The sequence below is a fragment of the Python bivittatus genome, unplaced genomic scaffold, assembly GCF_059951505.1.
Source record: "Python bivittatus isolate LINGU-HERP-01145 unplaced genomic scaffold, Pbiv_v1 ctg000800_np1212, whole genome shotgun sequence".
NCBI lineage: Eukaryota > Metazoa > Chordata > Lepidosauria > Squamata > Pythonidae > Python > Python bivittatus.
The window spans coordinates 604,992-631,676 of record NW_028277105.1 but is presented as its reverse complement, the minus strand read 5'-3'; the positions used below and the strand labels follow the sequence as shown (position 1 = coordinate 631,676).

The 26,685-nt window shown below is 44.3% G+C and overlaps 2 protein-coding genes across 3 annotated transcripts in view; both read left to right on the top strand.

The window, feature by feature from the left end:
• LOC107326744 (zinc finger protein RFP-like) overlaps positions 1-26,685 on the top strand; it is a 163,869-nt gene that overhangs the window by 8,694 nt on the left and 128,490 nt on the right. Inside the window, exon 7 of one of the 2 annotated variants that reach the window (XM_088128681.1) lies at positions 1,440-5,017. The exons of the other annotated variant lie outside the window; for it this stretch is intronic. Within the exon in view, the coding sequence (XP_087984807.1) occupies positions 1,440-1,957 (518 nt within the window). The 3' untranslated portion in view covers positions 1,958-5,017. Of the gene's footprint in view, positions 1-1,439; positions 5,018-26,685 lie in introns of those variants that run through there. 2 annotated transcript variants of the gene reach the window in all.
• Positions 16,071-26,604, top strand: LOC112543140 (zinc finger protein RFP-like). Its single transcript, XM_088128701.1, has 2 exons — positions 16,071-16,511; positions 26,411-26,604. The coding sequence occupies exons 1-2, from the start codon at positions 16,086-16,088 to the stop codon at positions 26,465-26,467; spliced, it is 483 nt and encodes a 160-aa protein (XP_087984827.1). The 5' UTR covers positions 16,071-16,085; the 3' UTR covers positions 26,468-26,604.

Here is a 26,685-nt window from a genome sequence, read left to right as displayed (position 1 = left end):
CAGGGTACGCTTTTCCTAAGATGCTTTGGTGCCAGACGCAGAGCTGAGCCCTGTTCCTGCCAGCAGTCAATAAGAAGGCAGAGCCAGACAGGGCTGTCCTGGATATTTTGCTGCTGAAGGTGGATTGTCAAAGGGGCTTTCCCTCCTGTCCCACAAGAGCTGCCCTGTGGAGAGCTGGTGGCTTCTGGGAGCTTCTGATGTTCCTCCCTAGAGACCTGGGCAGCCTGCAGATTATGGCTTCCTCAGCACAAAGGAGCCACAATCAGTGTCTTTGAGGGGGAAGTGAGAAGGTATTGTGAGATTTTGGGCTGCATGTGCTTTGGAGAAGATTCAGAATCAGTATTTTGACCCTTGCAAGGACACAGCACCCCTGGGCTATTATTAAAGCAGCCAGACATGTTTCATTCCCCAGCATTAGCCTGAAACACAATGTGGCTCCTTTAAGCGTCAGAGTAGACTCCTAGAAGCAGCAGCATCTTTAGTTCTCCATGCTTACAAAGAAGGGTGGAAAATGTCAGGCTGCTTAAACAATTAGTATGGAGGCTGTGACCTCATGTGAGATCAGAAGCACTGCTTGCAAATAAACTTCAAGGCTTTTGCAGGCTGAGTCTGAAAAGGTTGCCCACCTGGTTCTTGGCACCAGACCTAAGAAAACGCTCCCTGGATTTATAGGGTTTGTACTTTGCAAAGGGTTTGCTCCTCGGTTGCTTTTCTACTTCAGCGTTACTATTATCAATCAGTATGTCAAATTCACTGCCTGACTAAATTGGCGAGAGAGCAAGTCATTGGGAGCAGAGGAATCAGGTCCTGTTGGCCAAAGCAAATGGCAAAGATGGAGCACCAGGAAAATGCCCAGTTGCCTCCATCTTATGGTCCATCAAAATGATGAAAGTAAAGGTCCCTGGATGCTATACAGGATCCTCCCCTTTTGTACATGCATGTGATATCATGATGCTCATACAGAGAGGGTGAAGCTTCATCACACTTCCCTTCCATCAGGGGCCCATAACTCTCGGGACCTCTCTGACTCTGCCAGTTAAGGATTGAAACATGGCAGCCTCTTGCTCTGCCACATCCTCTGAATTAATGCTCCAGAAGGAGTCCCTGTTCACATCTTGGCCCTCCCAGGAACTCACTGAAGGCAAAGCCAAACACTCTTTGCTCCCAACCCCATTCTTCCCACCTGCAAGATGGAAGCGAATGAGACTGAGGGGCAAAATTGCTGGGAGGGTGTGAAGCAGCAGGAAGAGTCGGAAGGACTAGGCAAAGCTTAGGTGTTGGTGAAAAAGTGGTGAGTGTTCCAGTCCTGGAGGGGGTCCTTGGAAGGTGATGTCCTTTCAGATAGGAGGCCTTAGGTTTGATCTATTGGGAGTCACAACTCAAAGCAGGCCTGCAGCTGAAGCTGTTTTTCTTCTCCTTCCTCCTCTTCCCCCTTACAGCAAACGTAATTCTGGATCCAGACACAGCCCATCCTGCCCTCCGCCTCTCTGAGGATTCTAAAAATGTCATAGAAGTTCCTGAATATCAGTACCTTCCTAAAAACCCCGTGAGATTTGAAAATTGGCAATACGTCCTTGGCTGTCAGGGGTTCTCAACAGGGAGACATTTCTGGGAAGTCACTGTAGGATATGAGGGGGGATGGTATGTAGGAGTGGTCAAAAAGTCAGTGAACAGAAAGGATGACATACATCCTTGTCCTGAGGAGGGGATTTGGGAGATTGGGAAATGGGGAGGGACATACCAGGCCAATGGTTACCCTGAAAACCCGAAACTGCCCCTGACTAAGAATCCAAAGAGGATCCGAATCTCTCTCAACTGTGAAGGGAGACAGGTGACCTTTTTTGATGCCCAGACCGCAGCCCTGCTCTACACGTTCTCGGAAGCTCCCTTGGCTGGAGAGACCCTTCTGCCCTCCTTCTATCTGTACAATGATGCCTGCCTGACACTCTCTCCCTAAAAGTGGGGGCATACATGGACAAAACTTCTGAAAAATCCCTATTTGCCAAGGAGAGATGTCTGAAAGCCTGAAGACCAAATTTGTACAGAAATAAATACTGCCCCCCATGGGAAATTGGTTGAGAGGGAGGGAGGATCTATCTTCCTACACGGAACCTGTGTCAAAACTCTGCCTCATGAGGACCAGTTGGATTACCTGCATCTTCTTATAAATGATCTGAAGATGAACTGATAAACCTTTGCAAAAAATGGTGAATTCTATTTTGGAAAATGGATGCAATCCAGAAAATTGGAAAGGAGCAAGTATTGCTTTAATTCTTAAAGAAAGACAAGATCCTGCTTTACCAAAAATTATCAGTCAATTTCTTTACTGAACAATGGCTATAAAATATTTACTATGGTTTTAGCTGAAAGAATGAAAGGTGTTTTGCAGAACTTTATCCTGAAGATCAGTGAGGATTTCTACCTAAAAGAGAGTTGTGCAACAATATAGGCAGTATTTTTAATATACTAGAATATTTGGAAGAACATAATGAAAAAGTACTGGCATTGATATTTCTTGATGCAGACAAAGCATTTGACAATTTGAACTGGATTTTTTTTGCTTAACATTTTGGAAAACATGTATTTTGGAAATAAATTTATTAAATGGGCAAAAGTGGTGTATATGCCACAAACAGTACAAATTCCAGTCAACCAAGCTCAGAGGACACCCAGCAAAAATGCCTTCTCTATGGACCTCCCCATGTAATGGCCATGCCTTCTCCCTCTTGATAAGGCCTTCTCCCTCTTGGCTTCTTTTAAACTTGATTATTATTTTGTTTTTTTCCATTCAATGATGTCCAATTCCTGGTCTAGTCCCTACAGTTTTCTTGGTAAGGTTTTGCTGAAGTGGTTTCCCATTGCCTCCTCCCTGGGGCTGAGAGAGAGGGACTGGCCCACAGTCACCCAGCTATCTTTGCGCCCAAGGCGGGACAAAAACTCACAGTCTCTCAGTTTCTAGCCTGCTGTCTTCACCACTGCACCAAACTGATTCTTAATTATATTATACTGACCTCCCCACAGGTCTCGCCCACTGACTTGCTTGCCTGGGGCTCCTGCCTCTTCCCACATTCTGGTCACGTCAGATCCTGACTTAACGACTCGCACGGTCCTGGGCCAGGACTGCCAGGATTGCCGTCCCTAAGTGATGTGGTCATGCGATGTTCCGCTTTAGAACTGCATTGTTTAGCAATGGAAATTCCAGTCCCAATTACCATCGTAACCCGAGAACTACCTGTAAAAATCAAAAATAAAATACATGCATTTAGGTTGAGAAGTGTCCTATTATTGGGACTTCCGGGGAAGCAACGGTGGACTGAAGACAGCTTGCCTTTTTGCAGAGCAGAACGAGTAGCCAACAAACAGATCAGTGCCTCAAAATTCCTCCCTGGATAAAGGGGAGGACCTGAGATCACCCATAAGTGCTCCATACAGGGGCTTCCCACAAGCAGACCATAAAACAGCGGTCTCTGGCAGGTTTTAGAGCTCTGGAAGATGAGGGAGAGTCAGCTTTGCCACAGCCACAGTTTGGAGCCTTCAAACAGACACTGGGTTTGCCCAATTCCTCTCAGTCGCTTCTGGAAGCTCTTTTTGACTGCTTTTTGGATATTAAGAACCTTCAGAAAGGCAAGTTTCATTACACTAGGTGATTCTCCTTCAATCCTCAGCAAAACGTTTTATGTAAATTTAGGAACTTAAAAATTATTCTGAAATAAACAGCAAAAGCATGATTAGTATAAGGTTCGCTGCATTTGGCACTGAAGAAAAAGCTTGTGAGGCACAGGCTCGGACGAAAGCTAGTTTATTCAGGCGTAATGCGTAGTGGTTACAGACAAAGCCAGGATTGGCTTGGCGCGGTTCCTTACAGTAGTTTTATAGGGTTTCCCCCTTGACCCGCAGTTACCCCTCGGTTCCGCCCCTTGCCCTGGGCTACCCATCTGCCCATTGTGATCTTCCTTCCCCTCGCCTTGACGGCAGCCGGTTTCTGTTGTGTTTTAATCCTCTTCCTTTGTCTGCCTTGCCCTTGCATTCCTGGAGCTTTTCTTATCATGAGTTGGAGTGGCTGTTTTAATCTGGTTTCAAATTGCCTGCTGATTGTCTCTGGGTTGCTGCGCTTTTGGCGTATGGTAAGCCGGAGTTGCCCAGGGCGTTCGGGGAGTCGGCTGTGCTACTGTGTTCCTGCTGCTAATTGACTCCCTGCTGCGAGTTAGTTGCCCACCCACTGTCGGTAGTTAACTTGCAACTATATTGTTTCCTTGCCCTGATTACCTATTGCCTGAGGCAGTGAAACTGACCAACAGCTGAAACTGACAATTAGAACATTGATTTTGGAAAGCTTTTAACAGACTAAGGGGCCAGATGGATTGGAAATAAGATTTTGAGACTAATTATAAGAATCCTTCCTGTGGGTTGTTTAAAATCCTATTAAAAATATATGAAGATATTGAATCAAAGTATAAGAAGTCTTCCCAAGGGGAAATGTTGTGGGTTAGAGAAAAACATGATAAGAGGAGATTTTGAAGGCTGGACAATAGAGGCAACCAGAAAGAGCTAAAGATTATAATTGAAGGAGAAGAGACCCACGAATACAGAATGGGGGAAAGTATTTTAACTTTGGGAGAATCTGAGGATATTTGGCAACAACGCACTCAGGAATGTGAAACTGATTTATTTGATTAAGGTTAATATATATATGTTGTTATTTCCGGTAACCCTTAATGGAGTTTTGCTGATTAAGATTGATGAGGCTTTATAATATTTATAGATAAGAGATAAGACATGGGAAGAAGAGATCCTTGGTCGAAATCTTAGAGAAGGTGATAAGTTATTGAAATTGTTTGTACTTGTCTTGGTGAAGGGGAAATCATCTCTTTATATGTCTTTTTTCATCTTTCCTCTCTCTCTCCCTCCCTCCTACCTTCCTTTCTTCCTTCCCTCCCCCTTTTTTCCTCTGCACTTGTCTTTTTTTTTACTTTTTATATTTTCTTAATTTTGCATTATTTTTTATCTTTGCTTTTTTAACTTTAATAAAAATTATTATATAAAAAAGAAGTGTCCTATTATTGAGTCCTCAAATACATCAGTGCGAATGAAGCGTTCTATTCTCATTATCTGTGTAGCCCTTCTTCCAAGGAATTAAACATTGGCAGTGGGGCAGGAAGCGTCGGGGCCCATCATCTCTCCCTGCAGGCTCTTGAAGAGAAGCCCTTGTCAGGCATCCCTGAGTATCTGAGAGAGGTTCCCCTGTCACAAATGGTTGAAATTGTGCTTTAAGAGCATGAGAAGCGGCTGGTTGATTCTGGATTGAGCCAGAGTGTTAGCTTGTGATAAATCACCGTGATCATGAATGCGTTGATATGACTCTATTTCCTCAAGCACCAAAGACTTACTACATATCATTATATAGTGGTACCTCGGGTCACGAACGCTTCTGTTCACGCACAATTCGGGTCACAAACAGCACTGTTCGCAAAATTTTGCTTCTGTTCGCGAACTCCGCATCGGGTGACGAACAGGATCCGCGGCCATTTTCCCTGCTGTGACACATGGTCGTGGCTTCCTGTAGGGAGGGGGACTCTCCCTCCAAAAAATAACCGCCTCCCCACCCGCCTTCCTGTCCTCCACACCAGAAGTCGCCTCGAGCAAGATTAGTGTTCTCTCTCTTCGTACTGTACTGTATTGTACTTCGTTTCATATTTTTGTGGTTTAAAAAAAAAATACATATGGTTCAGAACAGATTAACTGTATTTACATTGAACCTTATGGGAAAATTTGATTCGGTTGGCGACCAAAATTGGTTGGTGACCAAATTCATAGGGGTCAGAATGGATTAACCGTATTTACATTGAACCTTATGGGAAAATTTGATTCGGGTCGCGACCAATTCGGGTCGCGACCAGAGTCACAGAACGAATTAACTTCGTGACCCAAGGTACCACTGTAACTGGTCTTTTGTATGCTTACAGGGAGAGATCTTTTAGGTTTCATTTCTCAGAAAAAACTTAGAAGCTAAAATGCAAAATAGACCTATTTGTTTACACTTAAAATATATAGTTTACTTTGGGAATTGTTGGCTGGGGAATTGGGACCTCCATTGCTCCTTGCACAACATCTGTATAACAACTTCAACATCAAAACCCAGTGGAAAGTTAAATGGGTCATCGAATGCCCAGACACAGGAAGGCACGTAGATGACCCTACGCAAAAAGTGCCAGGTTTTGATCTATTTTGCCGGCAATGGACGACCTTGAACAGGATTCGCACCTTATACAGCGTTTGCCAGGATTCATTGCATAAATGGGGTATGGCACCTTCACCTCAGTGTGACTGTGGGGCTGTGTGTCAAACTATAGATCACATCGTGACCAGCTGCAAGTTGAGGGCATACACTGGCCCAGTATCTGATTTTTTTAATATAAATGATGTTGCGCTTCAATGGTTAGAGGGCCTAGACAATGGTATTTGAATATAGAGCTTTTTAGCATTTGTATTTTAAAGTGTTTTTAACTTAGGCTAAGTGCTAATATTTAACGTAAGTCCATGTATGAGATGCCATACGCTAAATAAATAAATAAATAAAGTTTATTATTACTGGCATTCAATGTTTTTGCTGAATAGATTAATTGTTGAACATTGTTTATAATTTGGTTATTGTTTAGGGATGAGAAAGGGGACAAAGAGGGCTTTTTTTTTTAATAACATTTTTGTTTAGTTGTTAAGTCGTGTCCGACTCTTTGTGACCCCATGAACCATATTGCACCAGGCCTTCCTGTCCTTCACTGCCTCCCTGAGTTTGCTCAGTTTCATGCTCATTGCTTCAGTGATGCTATCTAACCATCTCATCCTCTGCCGTCCTCTTCTCCTTTTGCCTTCCATCTTTCCCAGCATCAGGGTCTTTTCCAAAGACTCCTCTCTTCGCATTAGGTGACCAAAGTATCTGAGCTTGAGCTTCATTATCAATCCTTCCAATGAGCAATCAGGGTTGATTTCCTTTAAGATTGACTGGTTTGACCTCCTAGCAGTCCAGGGGACTCTCAAGAGTCTTCTCCAGCACCACAGTTCAAAGGCATCAATTCTTCGGCGCTCAGCCTTCTTTATGGTCCAGCTCTCACAGCCATACATTACTACTGGAAAAACCATAGCTTTGACTATGCGGATCTTTGTTGGCAAGGTGACGTCTCTGCTTTTTAATATGCTATCTAGGCTTGCCATGGCTTTCCTCCCAAGGAGCAAGCGTCTTTTAATTTCATGGCTGCAGTCTCCGTCTGTGGTGATCTTGGAACCCAAATAAATGAAGTCTGTTACTGCTTCCATTTCTACCCCTTCTATTTGCCAGGAATTGATGGGTCCAGATGCCATGATCTTAGTTTTTTTAATGTTGAGTTTCAAGCCAGCTTTTGCACTCTCCTCTTTCACCCTCATCAAGAGGCTCTTTAGTTCTTCTTCACTTTCTGCCATTAGGGTGGTATCGTCTGCATATCTGAGGTTGTCGATGATTCTCCCTGCAATCTTAATTCCGGCTTGTGATTCTTCCAGCCTGGCATTTCTCATGATGTACTCTGCATATAGGTTAAATAAGCAGGGTGACAGTATACAGCCTTGTCATATACCTTTCCCTATTTTGAACCAATCGGTTGTTCCATGACCGCTTCTAACTGTTGCTTCTTGGCCCGCATACAGATTTCTCAGGAGACAGGTAAGGTGGTCTGGTACTCCCATCTCTTTAAGAATTTGCCACAGTTTGTTGTGATCCACACAATCAAAGGCTTTTGCATAGTCAATGAAGCAGAAGTAGATATTTTTCTGGAACTCTCGTGCTTTCTCCATGATCCAGCAAATGTTGGCGATTTGATCTCTAGTTCCTCTGCCTCTTCGAAACCCAGCTTGTACATCCGGTAGTTCTCGGTTCATGTATTGCTGAAGCCTAGCTTGTAGGATTTTGAGCATAACCTTGCTAGCATGTGAAATGTGCAATTGTGCGATAGTTTGAGCATTCTTTGGCATTGCCCTTCTTTGGAATTGGAACATAAAGTGACCTTTTCCAATCCCGTGGCCACTGTTGCGTTTTCCAAACTTGCTGGCATATTGAGTGCAGCACGTGTTAACCATAATCTTTTAGTATTTTAAATAACTCAGCTGGAATACTGTCATCTCCACTAGCTTTGTTGTTAGCAATGCTTCTTAAGGCCCACTTGACTTCACTCTCTAGGATGTCTGGCTCAAGGTCAGTGATCACACCAGGGTGGAGATCAGGGACATTAAGATCTTTCTTGTATAGTTCTTCTGTGTATTCTTGCCACCTCTTCTTAATCTCTTCTGCTTCTGTTAGGTCCCTGCCTTTTTTGTCCTTTATCATGCCCATCTTTGCACTAAACGTTCCTTTCATATCTCCAATTTTCTTGAAGAGATCTCTGGTCTTCCCCATTCTATTGTTTTCCTCAATTTCTTCGCAATGTTCATTTAAGAAGGCCTTCTTATCTCTCCTTGCTATTCTCTGGAAATCTGCATTCAGTTGCTTATATCTTTCCCTTTCACCCTTGCTTTTCGCATTCCTTCTTTCCACAGCTATTTGTAAAGCCTCATCAGACAGCCATTTTGCTTTCTTGCATTTCTTTTTCTTTGGGGTGGTTTTAGTTGCTGCCTCCTGTACAATGTTACGGACCTCCGTCCATAGTTCTTCAGGCACTCTGTCTACCAAATCTAATCCTCTAAATCTATTCATCACCTTCACTGTGTACTCACAAGGAATATGATCTAAGTCATACCTGAGAGGTCTAGTGGTTTTCCCTACATTCTTCAATTTAAGCCTAAACTTTGCAGTAAGAAGCTCATGATCTGAGCCACAGTCAGCTCCTGGTCTTGTTTTTGCTGCCTGTATAGAGCTTCTCCATCTTTGGCTGCAAAGTATATAATCAATCTGGTTTTGGTATTGACCATCTGGTGATGTCCATGTGTAGAGTCGTCTCTTGTGTTGTTGGAAAAGAGTGTTTGCTATGACTAGCTTGTTCTCTTGACAGAACTCTATTAGCCTTTGCCCTGCTTCATTTTGTACTCCAAGGCCAAACTTGCCTGTTATTCCGATTACTCCTTGACTTCCTACTTTAGCATTCCAATCCCCTATGATGAAAAGGACAACTTTTTTTGGTGCTAGTTCTAGAAGGTGGTGTAGGTCTTCATAGAACCGGTCAACTTCAGCTTCTTCGGCATCAGTGGTTGGGGCATAGACTTGAATGGTTTGCCTTGGATACGCACTGAGATCATTCTGTCGTTTTTGAGGTTGTACCCCATTACTGCCTTTCCCACTCTCTTATTGACTATGAGTGCAACTCCATTTCTTCTAAGGGTTTCTTGCCCACAGTAGTAGATATAATGGTCACCCGAATTAAATTCACCCATTCCCGTCCATTTCAGTTCGCTGATTCCCAAGATGTCGACGTTCAATCTTGTCATCTCATGTCTGACCACATCCAGCTTGCCTTGGTTCATAGATCTTACATTCCAGGTACCTATACAATATTGTTCTTTGCAGCATCGGACCTTCTTTTCGCTTCCAGATACATCCACAGCTGAACGTCCTTTCGGCTTTGGCCCAGCCGCTTCACTCTTTCTGGAGCTACTTGGAATTGCCCTCCGCTCTTCCCCAGTAGCATATTGGACACCTTCCGACCTGACGGGCTCATCTTCCGGCGTCATATCTTTTAGCCTTTTAACATTGTCCATGGGGTTTTCTTGGCAAGGATACTGGAGTGGGGTGCCATTTCCTTCTCCAGTGGACCACATTTTGTCAGAACTCTCTGTCATGACCTGTCCGTCTTGGGTGGCCCTGCACGGTAGAGCTCATGGCTCCACTGAGTTATGCAAGCCCCTTCGCCACGACAAGGCAGTGACCCATGAAGGGGAATAACACTAGAGAAGGTATTAAATTACTGATAATACATATACTTCTTTGGAGGGAGAGGGAAGTCATCTTTCATCTTTCTCTTTTTCTTTCTTTTCTTTTTATATGTTGGTTTTTTTAGTTTTATATTCATTTTTATCTATATAACCTTTAATTCAAATAATAAAAAAAAGACTTACTATTGGGTCTCCTTTTGTGGATCACAGTCAACTCCGGCTGAGTCTTTCAAGCACTGAACTAAAACAATTTGTGAGGGAAGTTTGCCTACGCTGTCCCACTGCCTCCACACCCGATGGACTGGAGGTGATGGGAACTTCTGAAGTGCAGGCACAAGTTATGGAAGACACAGAAGATGAAAAGGACACGTTATTCCTCTTCGTATCAATGAGAAGAGGACAAATATGAAGAGCTGGTCTGCATATCTTGACTTCTCCACTGCCATACCTCCGTTGTATGAAAAAACAAGCAGTGATCACCTTCATGTCTATGGCTCTCTCAGTGCTGAGAACAAGGAGCAACAGTGTTGGTCAATCTCTTCCCCTCCTGAATTGTTCTGGGTCCAGGAGTAGGAAAAATCCTCTCTGCTCAGCCTCTGGGAACTCTTCCTGCTGGATGTTCCCCACCCAAAGGTGTATTTAGGAAGGCTCTTATTGGACAATTGCCTTGCCTGTTTCACAGACTGGTACCCAGCATGCAGGTGGCCAGTCGATCAGTATAAACCAACCCTTTGTAAAGCCAGCAAAACCCTGACTGGATTTGCTTATCTCTGATTTGTTGAATAAATCATAACTGCTTAGGTTCATGCATCATGCTAAGTGATGAACCGTGGTTTTACAGACCCCACTCAGACAATGTACCCAGCCATCACCAACTAAGTCAGACTACAGCTTCGCCCAAAGTGCAATCCCACCCACAGACATTTCATTCAAGCTCTTCTTTGGCCTTTCTGTATTTTAATTGGCCTTTTTGTAATTTAATGGTAAAGCAAAAACAGTCAAATTGGTCCCGCTTTTTTCTTTAATGTCCCTGCGTGAGAAGGGATACAGCTCACCGATTTAGTGGATAATTGGCTACTGTTGAAGGAGAAGAAGAACAATGGCAATCCTGGTTTGGCTCTGCCTTTCGCAACATGAAAGACTCCCAACATTTTGGGAGAGCTGCAGCTTTACCCTTCCAGCTAGCACAGAAATGCTGGAAAAATCTGTGATTGACAGCCTCCCCCCCAATCACAGGGCAGGAGCGTGGCTGGAAAGATAACGTTGGTTTAGGGATGAAATCAGGAATAGGCAAAGTGATGCCCTCCAGCTGTCTTGGAATACAGCTCCCGTAATCCCTGCCCATTGATCGTTACACCTTAGACTGGTGTTTCTCAAGCTCAGCAACTTGAAGATGTGTGGGCTTCAACCCCCAGAATTCCCTTGGGGACTGCCTTAGGCTGATGGGAAGTCGAACTTAAAACATCTGGAGAACACCAGGTTGTCTCCTCTGGTCTAAATCTTGGGTCTCTCGCTGAAGCTTGATTCGCCTGTTGTACTTAACTATAGTTTAGCCTAATTTCAGGACCATCTGAGCGGTAATTTTAAAAAGGAGCAACTGCAATTTTGTGTTGCTCTGGCAGAAACAGGGAAATAAAAGCTCCTGTTTGTTAGCCCTGAAGTCTCCCCTTTCTGCTAATGTTAGGGCTGACCCGGGGCCTTTCCCAGGCTATTCTGCACCAGTGAAAGGCCAGGGGCAAGGTCCAGGCAGCTGTCCTTAATCCTGACCTCGGATACCCTCTAGAAAGGAACCTAGTTCGTCGAAGTCCCAAATCTTCCACTTCAGGGAAGGAACAAAACCCATAACATTCTCTGCCATTTCTTCATTCCCACACCCGGTGGAGGAAATAAAGAAAGTGACCACGTCCAGCCCTTCAATTCCAGAAGCTTATTGAAAAGTCAGATCTACCATCCTGAGGCAAATCTTCCCACCATCACCGACTGAAATACAGAGTCCTGCTTGTAGCAACGTCCACCAGACGTGGCAACTGTGGGATCCTTCACAGCCCATGCAAACGTTTCCACTAATCCACAGAAGCAGCTCGAAGAGGAGGGTGTAGGAGGATAAACATAACATTTCTATCTTTCCTTTCTTCAGAGCTATACAAATATTGCCTTGAAAACAGAATCTACACCTTGAGCGTTTTTAAGAGAGTAAAATTTAAGCACAATATTTAAAATACAAAGTACAGAAGGAGGCGAGATATAGAGCACTTTCCTAATGAGATTTAATTATGTATCTTTTGAGAAATGCTGTCAAATAAGTGCTGAAATATGTATGTGTTGCACATATATAACCACTCTCTCTCACTCGATAGACACACACAAACAGACATGCACGTAGAAACATGAAATACCTGGGTGTGTATATATACACTATTGTGATGGAAAAATAATAAAGCTGGAAACTCCCCGTCTCCCCCTTGCCTTTCTTTCTGCCCCCCTCCCCCTTGCCTCTCCTGCAATCTCTTTCCTCCACTTCCTTCTGCCATTCTTTCCTCATGCAAAACAGGATCAGCTCCAAGACCCAAGAGTGACCATGTTCCCCTGCCAAAAATAGCCCTCCTAACACTATCCTGCTGAAACAATGGGAGGGCCTTCACCTGTCTGCGAAGGGGCAACCCGTAAGTAAATCGTTTGCTGCTAAGTGAGAAATCATAGGAATTCCATCCTTATTAAGAGCATGCTAGATTAAGAGCATGATAAAAACCATTTATTCCCCATTTAGCACCTAGACAAACCTATCCTCTCATCAGAGTCCTCAGATTTCCCGCCTCTCAACCTCAAAAGTGTCTAAATTTTATGCTTTTCTATTGTTCAGGGTCCCTCTTTCTCTGAAAGTAGGCACCCAAGGATCGTTGAATAAAGTTTGCTTCTTTTCTCCTCAGCGCTGTGCTCCTTCCTTCCTTTGGCAAAATGCCACAACGACCTGATCACGCTGTGGGAGATGAAGCTGCCAGGCTGGTTCCTGCTGCCAGAGGGAAGACAAGTCAGGAGAGGTCAGCATAACTGTAGCAAGGCTTTCCCAGACAGCAGCCCCTCATGCTGTGAAAGGGCATGGATGGGAGGACGGATGCCAGCAGCCCTGAGACGAAACGTGGACCGCTCATCACATTTCGACTTAGATGAAGACATCATTCTATACTTCAACGGCTATGGACTTCAGTACCTTCTCATTCCTAATAATTTCCTAGAAGGAGAACTTGAAAAGCTGGAGAGAAGGGATCTACATTGACACAGGAATTTATAGAATGCCTGGATTGCTTCCAGAGCCAAAAGTTGTTAAAAATTATTTTTCTTTTGTTTTCAGATAGACCATACCAGTCCATGGAGGCGCTATCAAATATTGTCCTAAACATGGTTTCCCTTGTGTTCATAATATCCATATTGAGGGAAAAAGATGAAACCTAGTAAACTTTTCCCCATAACCCATTTAGTTTAAAATTAAAACACACGAAGACCCCCCTTTAGGGCCAATGCCGGATTCCTGTTGCAAAGCAGAGAATGAGATTGCTGATCAAAGTTGGAATGCAAAGCACGCTTGGGGGCGGTGGGCCGTTCAAATGGCTGATAGCTGCTGTTTTGCAACTCTGCGCTTAGATCCACTGCCTTCCCACCTTGAGATCGGGCCCTCAAACAATTGCCAGTCAACAGGCGTCCACTTTCATCTCCATTCCCAACGCACCCACCCCTCACAAACCCTCTTACAACATACGGTGTGTTTCCTTTGCTTCCGTCCGCGTGCATCTCCCGATGCCTTTCAAAAGACCGCCTTGTCCCTTCGCGCTCACCTTCTGCAACCGTGCCCAACCCTCCCACCTTCACTGAGACCCACTCCCAGCGGTTCAGAGCAGTCCACGGAGACTTCAGTCTTCCTCTACTCAAGACTGCCACTTCCTGACCACTGGAGCTCTCGCCTGCCTTTCCGTGGGGAGGAGACTTCCTCTCCTCCGACCCAGAGCTCCATTGAAAGGCCCCAGAATCCCAGATCTGTTGGGGGGTGGGAACAGAGTTAGGTTGCCTCCCCCCACACAGCTCCAATGGCTCCGGTGTGTATGCCGGGCCTTGTTTCTCCTGGCAACGTTCTGAATTGGCTTTAAGTATAGATAGCGCACCGGGCACCAGCACATGTGCCTCAAGAAGAGAAATGAAAAGGAGAAAAGGTCAGTTTAAAAAGAGAAATACACCGAAATCAAAGTACAAGAGGAGGTCTCTACAAAAGTAATTAAAAAAAATTAAATATGTGGCATGTCAGGAATGCACAACACCAACAAGTATAGAATTCCAGTCATTGTTCAGATTTTATTTCCCATTGCTATACTTGGTGGTGCCCTTTTCATCCCCCCCCCCCCCCGATTCAGTAGGAATCTCTGGAGCGAGAGGAAGGCATAAATCAGAAGGGTGAGGTTAAGGAAAAAGGAGCAGCCTTACCTTCCTGAGAGCTGAGGGAAAGGGGGACACACACATGCACACGTGCACAAAGACATACAGTTGGGAGTAGAAACCAGCAGGAGGCACACAGAAGAACTTGTCTAAATAGCCTCAAGAAATTCATGGTTCAGAGAGACAAATGGAGAAAACACACTTGAATAAACGCAAAACAAAAGAAAACTACTGGTAACTCTTTGTTGTCACAAGCCTGGGCTGTAGATATTTGTCCCCGTGATTACAGTTATCGTGGTCCTCAATGGGGCTGTTTGCTGGCCATGCAAAACAGAGCTGAGGGAACGGGGAACACACACGCCGGCGCCCGCAGACAAACACACAGAGTTGGGAGTAGAAAGGCGGCTTACGCGGTTCCTCTCGGGCTGGGAATGAGCACGCGGGCGGTGGCTTGGAGAGCGAGGAGGCTTCATTCCCGAGAGCCAGATGCGCAGGCGTGCTCGAGGTTCCCCGGAGCTCCCTCAGAGGGGGGATCCTGCTGCTCAAGGAGCTGCGCAGAGGCCATCTGCGGGAGTCCAGCAGGGGGCGCTGGCGGCGAAGGCCCCCGGGCGCCTCCCGAGGTCAGGCGCCCTCCTGCGCTGGGGCTCCCCGCTTTGCCTCCTCAGGTATCGCCTCACTGGAAGGGAGATCCCTGGGGAAGGAATCTTTTTGTGATCCGAGTTTTTGGGTTGAAGGAACGCTGGCCCTTCCTGCTGGGTCTTTAGCTATTTAATTTGGGGCTGGCGTGGAGGACCCTTGATTCTTCCAGCTACCTCTTAATCTTTTTAGGTGAGCCCATTCTTCCTATCATTTAATCGTATGCCTTCATTGCTGTTAATCCAAACAGTGATACGTGAGACAAATGGGAAGCTTTGACATGGGCGGGGGGGGAGTTGATTTCCTTCCCACAGGTACAGGTCATTTCTCTGCCATCCGCGTATCTAACCTGCCTTATTTTCTGCTGGATCTCTATTAGCTGGAGCAGATGAGAGTCGAGAGAGGCGCCTGCCGGCTTTGGCCACCACCTCTCGCAGGAGCTTTGATCCCAGGACAGCTTCCGATCTATAAAGCTGACAGGGAGGGAGACACCTGGGAGACTGAGATATTTCACGGACAGGCAAGCGAAGGAGAAAAATTCCCACTGTTGTGGAGTCTGGTCTGAATTCAGCTGGTTCCATAGCTAAGATTTTTTTCCTTGATGCACCCAGTCAGCGAGCACATGCTAGAAATTCAGTAATCATTCGTCTGGGATTCCTGGGTTGGCGGACAGGAAAAACGATCAGCTGCTTTCAAGCAGAAGGGCCGAAGGGAAAGCGAAAAGTCGCTTCGCCCAGTTTTGCTCTTTTCCCTGCTCCATTTCCTGGCTGGCTGGCTGGCTGGGAATTGGGCGCTCCAGGCAGGTCTTCCTCTGCCGGATGGTCGTCGGGGCATTAAGGGGGCATCAGATGCCAAAGAGAGGAAGGTTATGATTTCACCCGGCCGTTCTCCTTTCTCTCTGCGGCGTCCTATCAATGGCAGCACCAGTTTCACTTGGGCCTTTCTCAGGGGTTTGGTCCAGCCTGTTTCACTCCAGGTTTTCCTCTGTTCCGTCCCAGGAATGTTTGCTTCTCCCCAGTTTTTATTTTAGCATTTCTACTTTAAGAAGCCAGCCAATCTGACTGTAAAAGGAACAAAGGCAATCTGATTTCCAGGAAAAGGAGCGAAGGAAAAGCGAAACTAACTTACTCGCTCCTATGGAGGAGGCAGTGATGGCAGCTGGGGCGCCTGTGCTGGACCTGCTGGAAGAAGCCACCTGCCCAATTTGCCTGGAGTACTTCCAGGACCCCGTGCTCATCCCCAAGTGCGGCCACAACTTCTGCCGCAGCTGCTTGACCCGCAGCTGGGGGGAATCACTGTTGGAGGCTTCCTGCCCCCAGTGCAGACAAACCTTCATGCCCCAGAACATCCTCGCGAACAGGCAGCTGATGGGTATGGCAGAAATCGCCCAGCGCTGCGACCCTGGGGGCGAGGAAGGAGGGAGCTTCTGCAGGATGCACCAGGAGCCCCTCAAGCTCTTCTGCAAGGACCACGAGACCCTCATCTGCCTGGTCTGCGACCCAGCCCGAGACAACAGGGACCACTGGGTGATTCCTCTGGAGGAGGCTTTCCAGGAGTATCAGGTAGGAGTCAGCACTGACAGCCCTTCAAGAACATTGATGGATTTCATTGATTGATTGATTGATTGATTGTGTGCGATCAAGCTGTTGTGGAATTTTTTGCCAAAGACAGGAGCACGCCGCTGAGGAGAAGAACCAGGTTTATCGCAATGATCATTGGGTGCCTGCTTTCAAGAAGGAGGGACCCTGAATGATAGAAAAGCATAGAATTTAGACACTGTTCAGGTTGAGAGGTAGGAAATCTGAGGGCTCTGATGCAGTGATAGGTTTGAATAGGTGTTAAATGGGGGATAAATGTTTTTCTCTACTGAAGAATCTCTTGCAAAAGAGAAGCGAATCTTGCGTGTGCTCTTAATAAGGGTGAAATCCTGAGGTTTCTCACTGATTAGCAAAGGATTTCCTTATGGGGTTGCCCCTTCCACAAACCTTTCAGCAGACAGGTGATGGCCCTCCCATTGTTTCATCAGGATAGTGTTAAGAGGGCTATTTTTGGCAGGGGAACATGGTCACTCTTGGGTCATTCAATAGGTTGGAGCTGATCCTGTTGTGCATGAGCAAAGAATGGCAGGAGGAAGCAGAGGAAAGAGTCTGCAGGAGAGGCAAGGGGGAGGGAGGGCAGAAAGAGAGGCAAGGGGGAGGGGGGAAGAGTTTCCAGCTTTATTTTATTATTTTTCCATCACAAAGTCGTTGTCGACTGTTAGAGACCACGGAGATAGATTTCTCCATGACAATGTGTCCCCAACCTTTCAGGTGCCCCCATCGCCACTGTAACTGTAACAGCCTTGCTGCTGGTCTTCCTCTTCTTCTCTTCTTTCCTCCTTTCCCAGCATCAGGGCCTTCTCCAGAGATGGGTCTTCACATGCTCTGTAGAAAGTAGGATAATTTGAGCCTGGTCCTTCGTGCCTCGAATGAGAACTCTGGGTTGGTGTCTCCAATGATCCATTTGTTTGTTTTCTTGGCTTTCCACAGTATTCCCAGGAGTCTTCTCCAACACCGAAGTTCAAAAGGGTCAATACTCTTTCTATCCAATGGAAATCCTCAGTGTCAATGTACAAAGGGACACAACATTTGAAACTGTGCTGTCCCAAGCTCATGTATCCCCTTTCCATCATCCCAGATATTTTTGTGATATCCCCAGGGCTTCACCTAGGAGAGCACTCACTGTCAGAGTCTGCACACTCATTTCCCAAGTTCAGTAAATCCTCTGGACTCGAATTAGTTCCATCAAAGATTTCTTTATTGAGAGTAGCATACAGCGTCTATAGATTGTTGAGTCTAACTTTTTCCCAGCCAGAAGCTTTCCTTTTAACCCCCCTTCCCCCCCCTTCTACTCTCTTTTCCTGCTTGAAATTCTTCACGCTTTTCTCCTGCTCTCATGACTGTTTGACCTTGTTGGCGCCTCTAGCCAAGATAACGGTTGCACCTGGCTTGGATATTTTCCTCCCTCTTCTCTCCTGACTTTTATGGCAGGAACAAGCAAACGGGCCTCCAATTAACCATTCTGACATTTAACCTTGTTAACTATGCATCACTATTCTACATTTTAATTATGCTTTGATTTCTAGCTTGCGCAGATCCTGACACACCATCAGGCATACATTCTCTCTTCAAAGCTTTTGGTGGGGAGATTCAGTAATATCACCTGTCGAAAGCATTTCTGCATATACTCAGACACTGAGACAGTTACACATGCACTTCTGAAGGGCTCCATCTATCATCCATGGAGGGTGAAGCTACTCCTGTAACATCAGCCCTTTGAGGTAGTCCAGACTAGAAGCACTTGCAAGTATTAAGAGTGAGGTCTAAATGCCCATCCCTAAAAGTGTGGTGGTTCTTTCAGATGGGGGCCGGAGGAGACGGAGTGTGTTGCCCTCCCCAGGATTTTGTTTTGAGCACAGCCCTGGATTAGCCTTTGAGCAAAATAACCCTGGTGAGGGCACCAAAAGAAGGGGGCACCACAGAGTTTTTTCCCCCATCTATCATGCCCTGAACTCTCTCACTGCCACCCTCGGCTCTAGTTTTCTGTAAGTTTTTGTTTCTTTATTTTTTCCCTTATACCAATTTTAAGGAAGAATGGATTTAAAAGTGTTGAAAATTTGCCCCTTTTCTATTGCCCTACTTCCAAGTGAATAATTTACTTATATTGCTTATAGCTACTTAGTATTCATACATTAATATTAATACATTACATTACATCAATACATTAAAACATATTAAAATTATTAATACATTTTCAAAGTTTAATATAGTTTGGAGTTCGGCCTGGGAAATGGCTTGGAGGAAAACTGAAAGTGGTACCTCGGGATACAAACGCCTCTACTAACGAACATTTCGGGTTACGACCAGCTTCGGCAGGAAAAATTTACCTCGGGTTATGAACCGGATACGTGGCCATTTTCCCTGCTGCCACGCGGTCGCAGCTTCCTGTGGGCGAGGTCGCGGTAGCAAGGAGACGTTTGGTGAGGCTTGTGGTGTGTTTTGCGGTGTTTTGCGAAGGTTTTTGGTGTGCGTGTTAGCATGGCTCCAAAGAAAATGCAGAGCAGGCTTGGCGGGAGTCAGGCTCTGAAGAGAAAATTGCCTCGGGTTGCGACCAAATTCGGGCGGAGGGCGGAACGGATTAACCGGATTTACATTGAACCCTATGGGGAAATTTGCCTCGGGTTGCGACCAACTCGGGATACGTCCAGAGTCACGGAACGGATTACGTTCATATCCCGAGGTACCACTGTATTTAATCTCTTCTTTCGGTAGTTTTTGGGTCTCAATGTTTTGTCAGTTAAGCAAAGGAAGGGCCGAGGGGCCCCTTGTTGGGCTGTGCTTAGGGCACCAGCAGACCTTAATCTGGCTCTGCTTTGGCACCAGAAGGCTGAGATCTCATCACCAAAGATCAGCACTGTCAAAGCTGAGTCGAGGGTGCATCTCTGAATCTTCCCATCTTTTCTGGATTCCTCTCTCTGGGTGCCAGGGAGGCATTTTTAAAATGAACTTCGAGGTCTGCACACCTCCCCTCTTCAGAGGTCTGAGGACCTAAACAGATCAACTTCCTTCACTTCCTATCACCAGTTCCCCTCAAGGAGCACTTCTGTATTTCAGATACCCTGGAGATTTCTTGAATCTGCAAAGGACTAAAATAGATGTTTCATCGTGTACAAACCAGTATTTCTACCTCACTGTATTGTATTGTATTGTATTGTATTGTATTGTATTGTATTGTATTGTATTGTATTGTTTTAATTCTGATGTACCCAGACAAGTCTGCTGATTTCATGACATCAGTATCAAAGGGCACTTCTGAATGAGGTCTTGGTCATGCAGTGAATCCACCTTATGTAGGGAATATAATAAGAGTCAGTGAACATGTTGTTTCATTCAGGACCCTCTCGTTTTTATCCACTGCTATTTCCATGTTCTTTGCTTTGCTCCCAACACGTTTTGGTTGGGGAAGCAAACTATGACCTTGGTCAACAATGAGGTCGATGGCGCAGTCGAGGGCTGCGATGTGCCCAGCTCCTGTTGGCCAATTAGTTTGCTGGGGGCAGGCCCGCCCCTTCCCTCCCAGTACTTGGGCAGGACCCCATTGTCATTTGAGCTTTGTCCATAGACCCCTGGCTCCCGGAGGGGCATCGGCCTGGGTACCGACTGACCGTAAGGCACCAGTCAGGCACAATGTGTGCTCCTTATGGTCAAGGATGCAGCGCTCTCCGGAAGGAGCAACCAACCCATTTTTGAAGACAGGTTGAGCGCTCTGTTGAAAGAGCTCTGGACCTGCATTCAAAAAGTAAGACTAGCACGAAGAGAGCTCTAATTTGGGGAGTGCCATTGAGTCTACCTCCTGCAGAGAATAGAATAGAATAGAATAGAATAGAATAGAATAGAATAGAATAGAATAGAATAGAATAGAATAGAATAGAATAGAATAGAATAGAATAGAATAGAAATCTTTATTGTCATTGTACAATTTGTACAACGAAATTAATGCCACCCCAGTGCACCTTTAAAAATATAAAAACCATAAAACACATAACACACATAAAACACATATAACACAACCTTCACATTCCATATTGCACAACCCCTGATGCTACATTAATACTGCACTATACGATAGAATTCAGTATAGTTGCAGCTCTAGGATAGAAGCTATTCTTCAGCCTATTAGTCCTTGTTTTCATTATCCTGTACCGTCTGCCAGATGGTAATAGTTCAAAAAAAGAATGTCCCGGGTGGGATGGATCCTTAAGAATATTTTGAGCCTTCTTAGGAGGGCGGAGCTGGCGTCGCGGCGATACGGCGGGCGATCCTGGGCTCCCAGGATCGCAGCCGATATCTCCCCCCCCCGATGGTCCCGATGGACCTAAGCCATCCCGTAGAGATGGTGATCGCAAAGGGCGCGTCCTGCGGATCTCAGGGACACCGCAAGTCCCAGATTGATCCCAGGAGAAGCTCTTGAAGCCAGCGGAGGAGAGGCAGCCATTTAATGACTGCGAAAGCCGGGACAGCTCCAAAGGAAGAAGAAAGAGAGGGGTGTCAACCGGGTGAGATGGACCTTTACTACTCAACTATTCTTAGAGAACACCTTAAGTAACTTAAAGAGATTTTTAAAAGTGAAGAAAAGTGGATTAAGCGGCGAGATTGAGCCTTATAAAAAAAAAGGGGAAAAAAATCTTTGTTTTTTAACTTTCCCTTTTTAGTGGAATTGGCAAGATGTTCTTCTTTTAAAAATATATATTTTTAACTGGACTGGCTTTTTCTTTTCAATACTCAATAATCTTTTATCTCAAGCTTCCTTTTTGATTAAGATTTTTTTATTGTTATAAGAAACCTATATTTTTTGATTTGGAAATGGGGAAAGTGGAGTTAAGAGAAAGTAAATGAAAGAAAGTTGCACTGCCATCTAGAGGCTCGATATAGTGTCTTTTTTTTCATTGTGACGTATGCTCAAGGACCTTGGGCTTTCTAAAAAGATAGTGGGATGTGCATGTTTATACAGGTGCCATCCGAATAACTATAAATAAGAAAGCGGAGTTGAAAGCGACTTTGAAAATATTCAAGATGGAAAGTTTGAGTTAGTCACAAGAGCCTTGTTTAGTGGCAGTAGCTCTTCTTTCTGGTAGAAGCTTTGCTTTGCTCTCTATTCCGCCCCCAGTTGGATTTTTAAAGAGACTTAGCCTTTCCCCTCCTCTTCTTTTTTTTTCTTTTGCTCTTTTTTTTTCTTTCTCTTGGCAAGAACAAAGATAAAGAATCCTTTGACTTAATGAAGGTCTATACAAGATAATAGACTATACGAGAAACACAATGCTGAAAAAGATTTTTAAACTATCGAGGATGACTATAAAAAACTGGAAGAAGAGCTGCAGAAATTCCCGCAAGAAAAAAAAAAAAGATATCAAAGCTAAAATGGACTTAATTAAACATAAAACGGGATCAATGGAAAAGGAAGAAATAGCACAAGAAATCAGAAACACTAAACAGAACTATTTTGAGGCTTATAAACTGAGAATCAAAAAGGGTTAATCAATTGATAAATGAAGAGGGACAGACTTGTTCTTGGTACTGAGGGTGAGAAAAAGATTATACAAGATTATAATGGAAAATCCTACTAAGAGAATACTTAAAAAGAAGAAGTAAAACAATATTGAAAGAAACTACTCCAGATGCCTAAAGAAAAAACAAGGGGAATACAACAATGATGGAACTGACAGAAGCTTTAAAAAGCAGAATGTTTGAAAGGACATTTATTATTGCCTTCTCTTATCCAATAATATAGAAAAAGGAATAAACAGCCAGATATTTTGGGATATTGAATGAAAAGGGTGAACTTAAAACTATGCAAGCGTTTGAATAAGGTATAAAACTGAGATATATAGTAAAGAATTGTATTTGATTGTAAATGTTTTAAGATATTAGACTAAAATTCATACATGGTTGGACATAGTAACATATAGATTTTAAACTAGAGATATTTTTGCTGAAACATGTAGTGAAGAATTAAGTATGTTTTGATAGTGGTTAGAACTGTAACTTTTAAGAATTGGAAGAATGAAAAAGTACCTATGCAGGAGGAAGTTACTGAAAATTATGGAATGTGCAGAGATGAGTTAAATTGATATTTGAAATTAGAGTAAGAAGATAAGCAATTTTATATGACACGGGATTTGTTTTATTAATGATTGGATGAGAAAATATAGTAATGTAATGGATTAGGAAATTTTATAATAGAAATTTGATATTAATTACTATATATATATATACATATATAATCGATGGATAAAAATGTATTACTAATCCTATTGAAAGCTAAAATTTCTTGTAATAAATGATTTTATAGACTAGTTATAAATGATTGATAATTGATAAGTATACAAGTATATTTTGAATAGATGATATGAGAATTTATATAAATGAGTGAAGATTATGAAAGGGGCACCAACGATTTGGTAACTGGTTGACACGCGGTATAAAATGGAAGATTTTTTTTTTATGCCTTTGTATGTTTTTGTTTGTTTATGTATGTTTTGTGTTTGTTGTAAAGAATAAAAAATTTTATTAAAAAAAAAAAAAAGAATATTTTGAGCCTTCTTAAGGCAGTGGGAACTATAAAGTTCTTCCAAAGAGGGGAGAGGGCAACCAGTGATCCTCTGGGCAGTGATGGTAACCCTCTGGAGTGCTTTCCTATCTGCCACCGTGCAGTTAGCAAACCATACACAGGCGCAGTAGGTTAAAATGCTCTCAATGGTACAGCGGTAGAAGGTCACCAGCAGTTTTCCATTCAGTTGGTGTTTCTTGAGAAGTCTCAGGTAGTAATAATCTCTGCTGGGCCCTCTTAACCAAGGCTGCAATATGAGCGCCCCAGGTCAGGTCCTCCTTTATGGTAACACCCAGAAACTTAAAACTGGCCACCGGCTCCACTCGGTCTCCATTGATAACCAGGGGCTGGACATCTAATCTATTCCTCCTATAGTCCACTATAAGCTCCTTGGTCTTGTTGATATTAAGGGCCAAATTATTGTCTCCGCACCACGAAAGCAGCCGGTCCACCTCATCCCGGTAGGCAGACTCATCTCCTTTGGAGATAAGCCCCACCACTGTTCTATCTATATGTTTGCTAAGAGGCGACATTGATGCGATTGCTAGATTGTCAATCCATTTTTCCCCCACTCCATGGGCTACTTCTGAGCACTGACAGTCACAGCTATTGGAATTGGAAAGGAACAAGGACAAGAGGGATTATTATTATTATTATTATGTTTGGTTGCCTAGTCACCCAGATGGTTAGACTGGATTCGGCCTTTTTATCCACCTATCAAGTCTTTCCCAGGGACCTGGGATAGGCAGATGTTGTTGCTTAATGGTGTTAAAGGTGTCAATTATTATTGTTGTTATTATTATTATTACTATCATTATTAATTAAATTTGTATAGCACCCAACTATTAGTTTTTTGTGGGCAGCTCACAATCATCAACCAAAGAAATTACAATAAAATCAGTAAAACATTACAGATAAACGATGGCAAGTGTGAAGAAGTGAGGGGTCTCGCTCTCCGTCGCCAAAGGCCTGAGTGAATGAGGGTTACTGCAGCTTATTATCAAACTAGTCGTCCTTGAAGACTCTCCTTCATTAAAATATGATTTCACTTGTAGAAATGTCACAAGTTTCCTCTTTATTCTTAAGCAAGCATGGAGAATTATGTTTAACTTTATTCTCTGCCTCTGTTCAAACAAACCTCTGAACTGGGAGACTGTAATTATCCCACAACGTGCATCGGTACACGTAGTTACACACTTTGTTGCACATAGTTACACACGTAGTTTAAATGGTGGCACAGTGAGTTCCATTCAACATCCAAAGGGGAGAGGACCAGCTTTGTATCCCATAATAGTTCTTGAAATAGAGGGCTCCCATGCAGCCATCCAATGCCTGCCGTGGCATTCCTTGGACCCGCTTCCTTGCTCCCTCCCAAATCACCCCACACCTCGCCCCTGTGCCTGCCATTTGTGAAGACAGCTGTGGCCTCTGTCCGAAGAGCGCTAGACCTCCGCTCAGATACAGCCCTCGTGTCCTGTCCCTCAGATGACAGGAAAGCCCCATCAGATCACACATCATGGAGACCTCTTTGCAGTTACCTATCCCAATGCTTTTGAGGCTAGGTCAGAGGAAGAAAGTTGCCGGGCAAATCCACCAATCACTGTCTCATCAAAAGTGCAAGGACACCCCTTGAGGACCCCATTACTGACCAAGAATAGGGCTTGGCAGGGAAGGCAGAACAATTTATGCCATCCTTTTCTGCTCAAGCAGAGCCTGGAGGAACATTTGTTGACCCCCCCAGGAGGAAAGGCCAATTTATTTTAACAAACTTTTATTTAAGAGGCTTTGAAATGTAATTAGAAATTAAATGAAAGAGGAAATGGGAGTACCCTCCATTTTATTAGCCTTTTCATCACATCAAAATGTATTGCTCATTGGCGCCTTTTGAAGGCACTCTTGTCTGGGGAGTGGATAAATTCATGGAGGACAGCTCCCTCAAGGGCTCTTGGTCTTGAAGAGACCCTGTAAGAGGAGCAGCAGGCCTCCCAAGATATGATTTATTATTTGTTTTGTTAATGTATAGATTGCCTTTCCTTTATGTTTTGGAACATTTCAGAAGTGCAGGAGTAACAGTCTCAGTGTCTGAATATACGCATAAATGCTTTCGATAGGTGATATTACTGAATCTCCCTACCAAAAGCTTTGAAGGGAGAGCACGTATGCCTGATGATGGGAGTGCCCTCCTATGTGAAGCCATGGGGATATTGCAAAAATAGCTGGGGATGATGAAAGGGGGGTATGTGAATTTGGGACAGCAGAATTGTGAAATGTTAAGTCTTTCTACATTAACACTGAGGATTTCTATCAGAATCCTTGCAATCAATTAACCACTTTAATTGCCAGCTTGCTTGCTTTGGTTCTGCCATTAGGGGGGTGGAGAAGCAAGAGGTTCGTTAGAGGCAGATGGGCTGTTATCAGAGTCTTAGGAATTCTCAAGGTCGTACCAAGGGCCAAGTGTGAGAAGCCTGGAAGGTTAGGGGGGTGCAAGGGGGAAAAAGAGTAAAAGTAACTTTTTGCTGTGCGCAGGCTCAGTCTTAGCAATGCTTTCGACCTGTATGCTATTTCTCAATAAATGAACTTTTCTTTGAACCCTTGTCGGTTTCACGGAGAGTTTCCTGCATTGGGAGTTGAGAGTGGCAGTTCGTTACAATTTCAGTTGAATAGAAAGAGTGTTGACCCTTTTGAACTTCAGTGCTGGAGAAGACTCCTGAGAATACCGTGGACAGCCAAGAAAACAAACAAATGGATCACCAAACAAATCAACCCAGAGTTCTCACTCAAGGCACAAAGGACCAGGCTGAAATTATCCCACTTCTGACACATCATGTGAAGACCCGGCTCTCTGCAGAAGGATCTGATGCTGGGAAAGAAGGAAGGAAAGAGGAGAAGAGGACAGTCTGCAGCAAGGGAGATGGACTCAATTACAGAGGTGAGTACACAAATAGAAGAGAATAGATGTAGCTCATGGTTGAAGCGTAGAGCCTTTGGGATTCTATAAGCTTGGTTCTTTTCTTGCAGACGTTTCATATCTGGTCAGGTAACATCTCCAGTGCTACTAAGTCCAGTGCTTGCTAAGAGCCAAGCTCTAGAACCCCAAGGACTCTGCAGTTGAGCACACTGTTAGAAGACCTGAAAAAACAGGTTAGGGACAGGTCATCATGGAGAAAATGTATACATGTGGTCAATAGGAGTCAACGACAATTTGGTGGCACATACCGTTCAATTTCTGCTCCAGAATTTATCCAAGACCAGCACTAACGGGAATTGAAGTGTGAGCCCACAATAAATCCAAAGATGTCATTTGCCTTTTCCACAGGGAACGGAATCTATCTGTCAAGGCAAGACGGACGCCAGACCTTCCCTTAGAAATTAGTTTCAGACAATGTTTTAACTGACAAGAAATGGGCCTCAAGAAAGATGCAGCTAAGCTCTGGCCAGAGAGCACATCTGCAGCAGAGTGCGGAATTCAGAAGAGAGACCTCAGGAATTTGGGCAGACGACTTCTAGCACAAGGGTGTCCTTCTACACCTGACTCTTGTCTGCCACGCAGCAAAAGGCTTCATGCTTTCGCCTTGCAAAGTTTGACTGACC

Coding starts and splice junctions, on each gene's coding strand:
- LOC112543140 (XM_088128701.1), top strand. CDS start 16,086: ATGGAGGAGGCAGTGATGGCAGCTGGGGCGCCTGTGCTGGACCTGCTG. Junction 16,512..26,410: donor AGGCTTTCCAGGAGTATCAG/GTAGGAGTCAGC, acceptor CCTTTTCCACAG/GGAACGGAATCTATCTGTCA.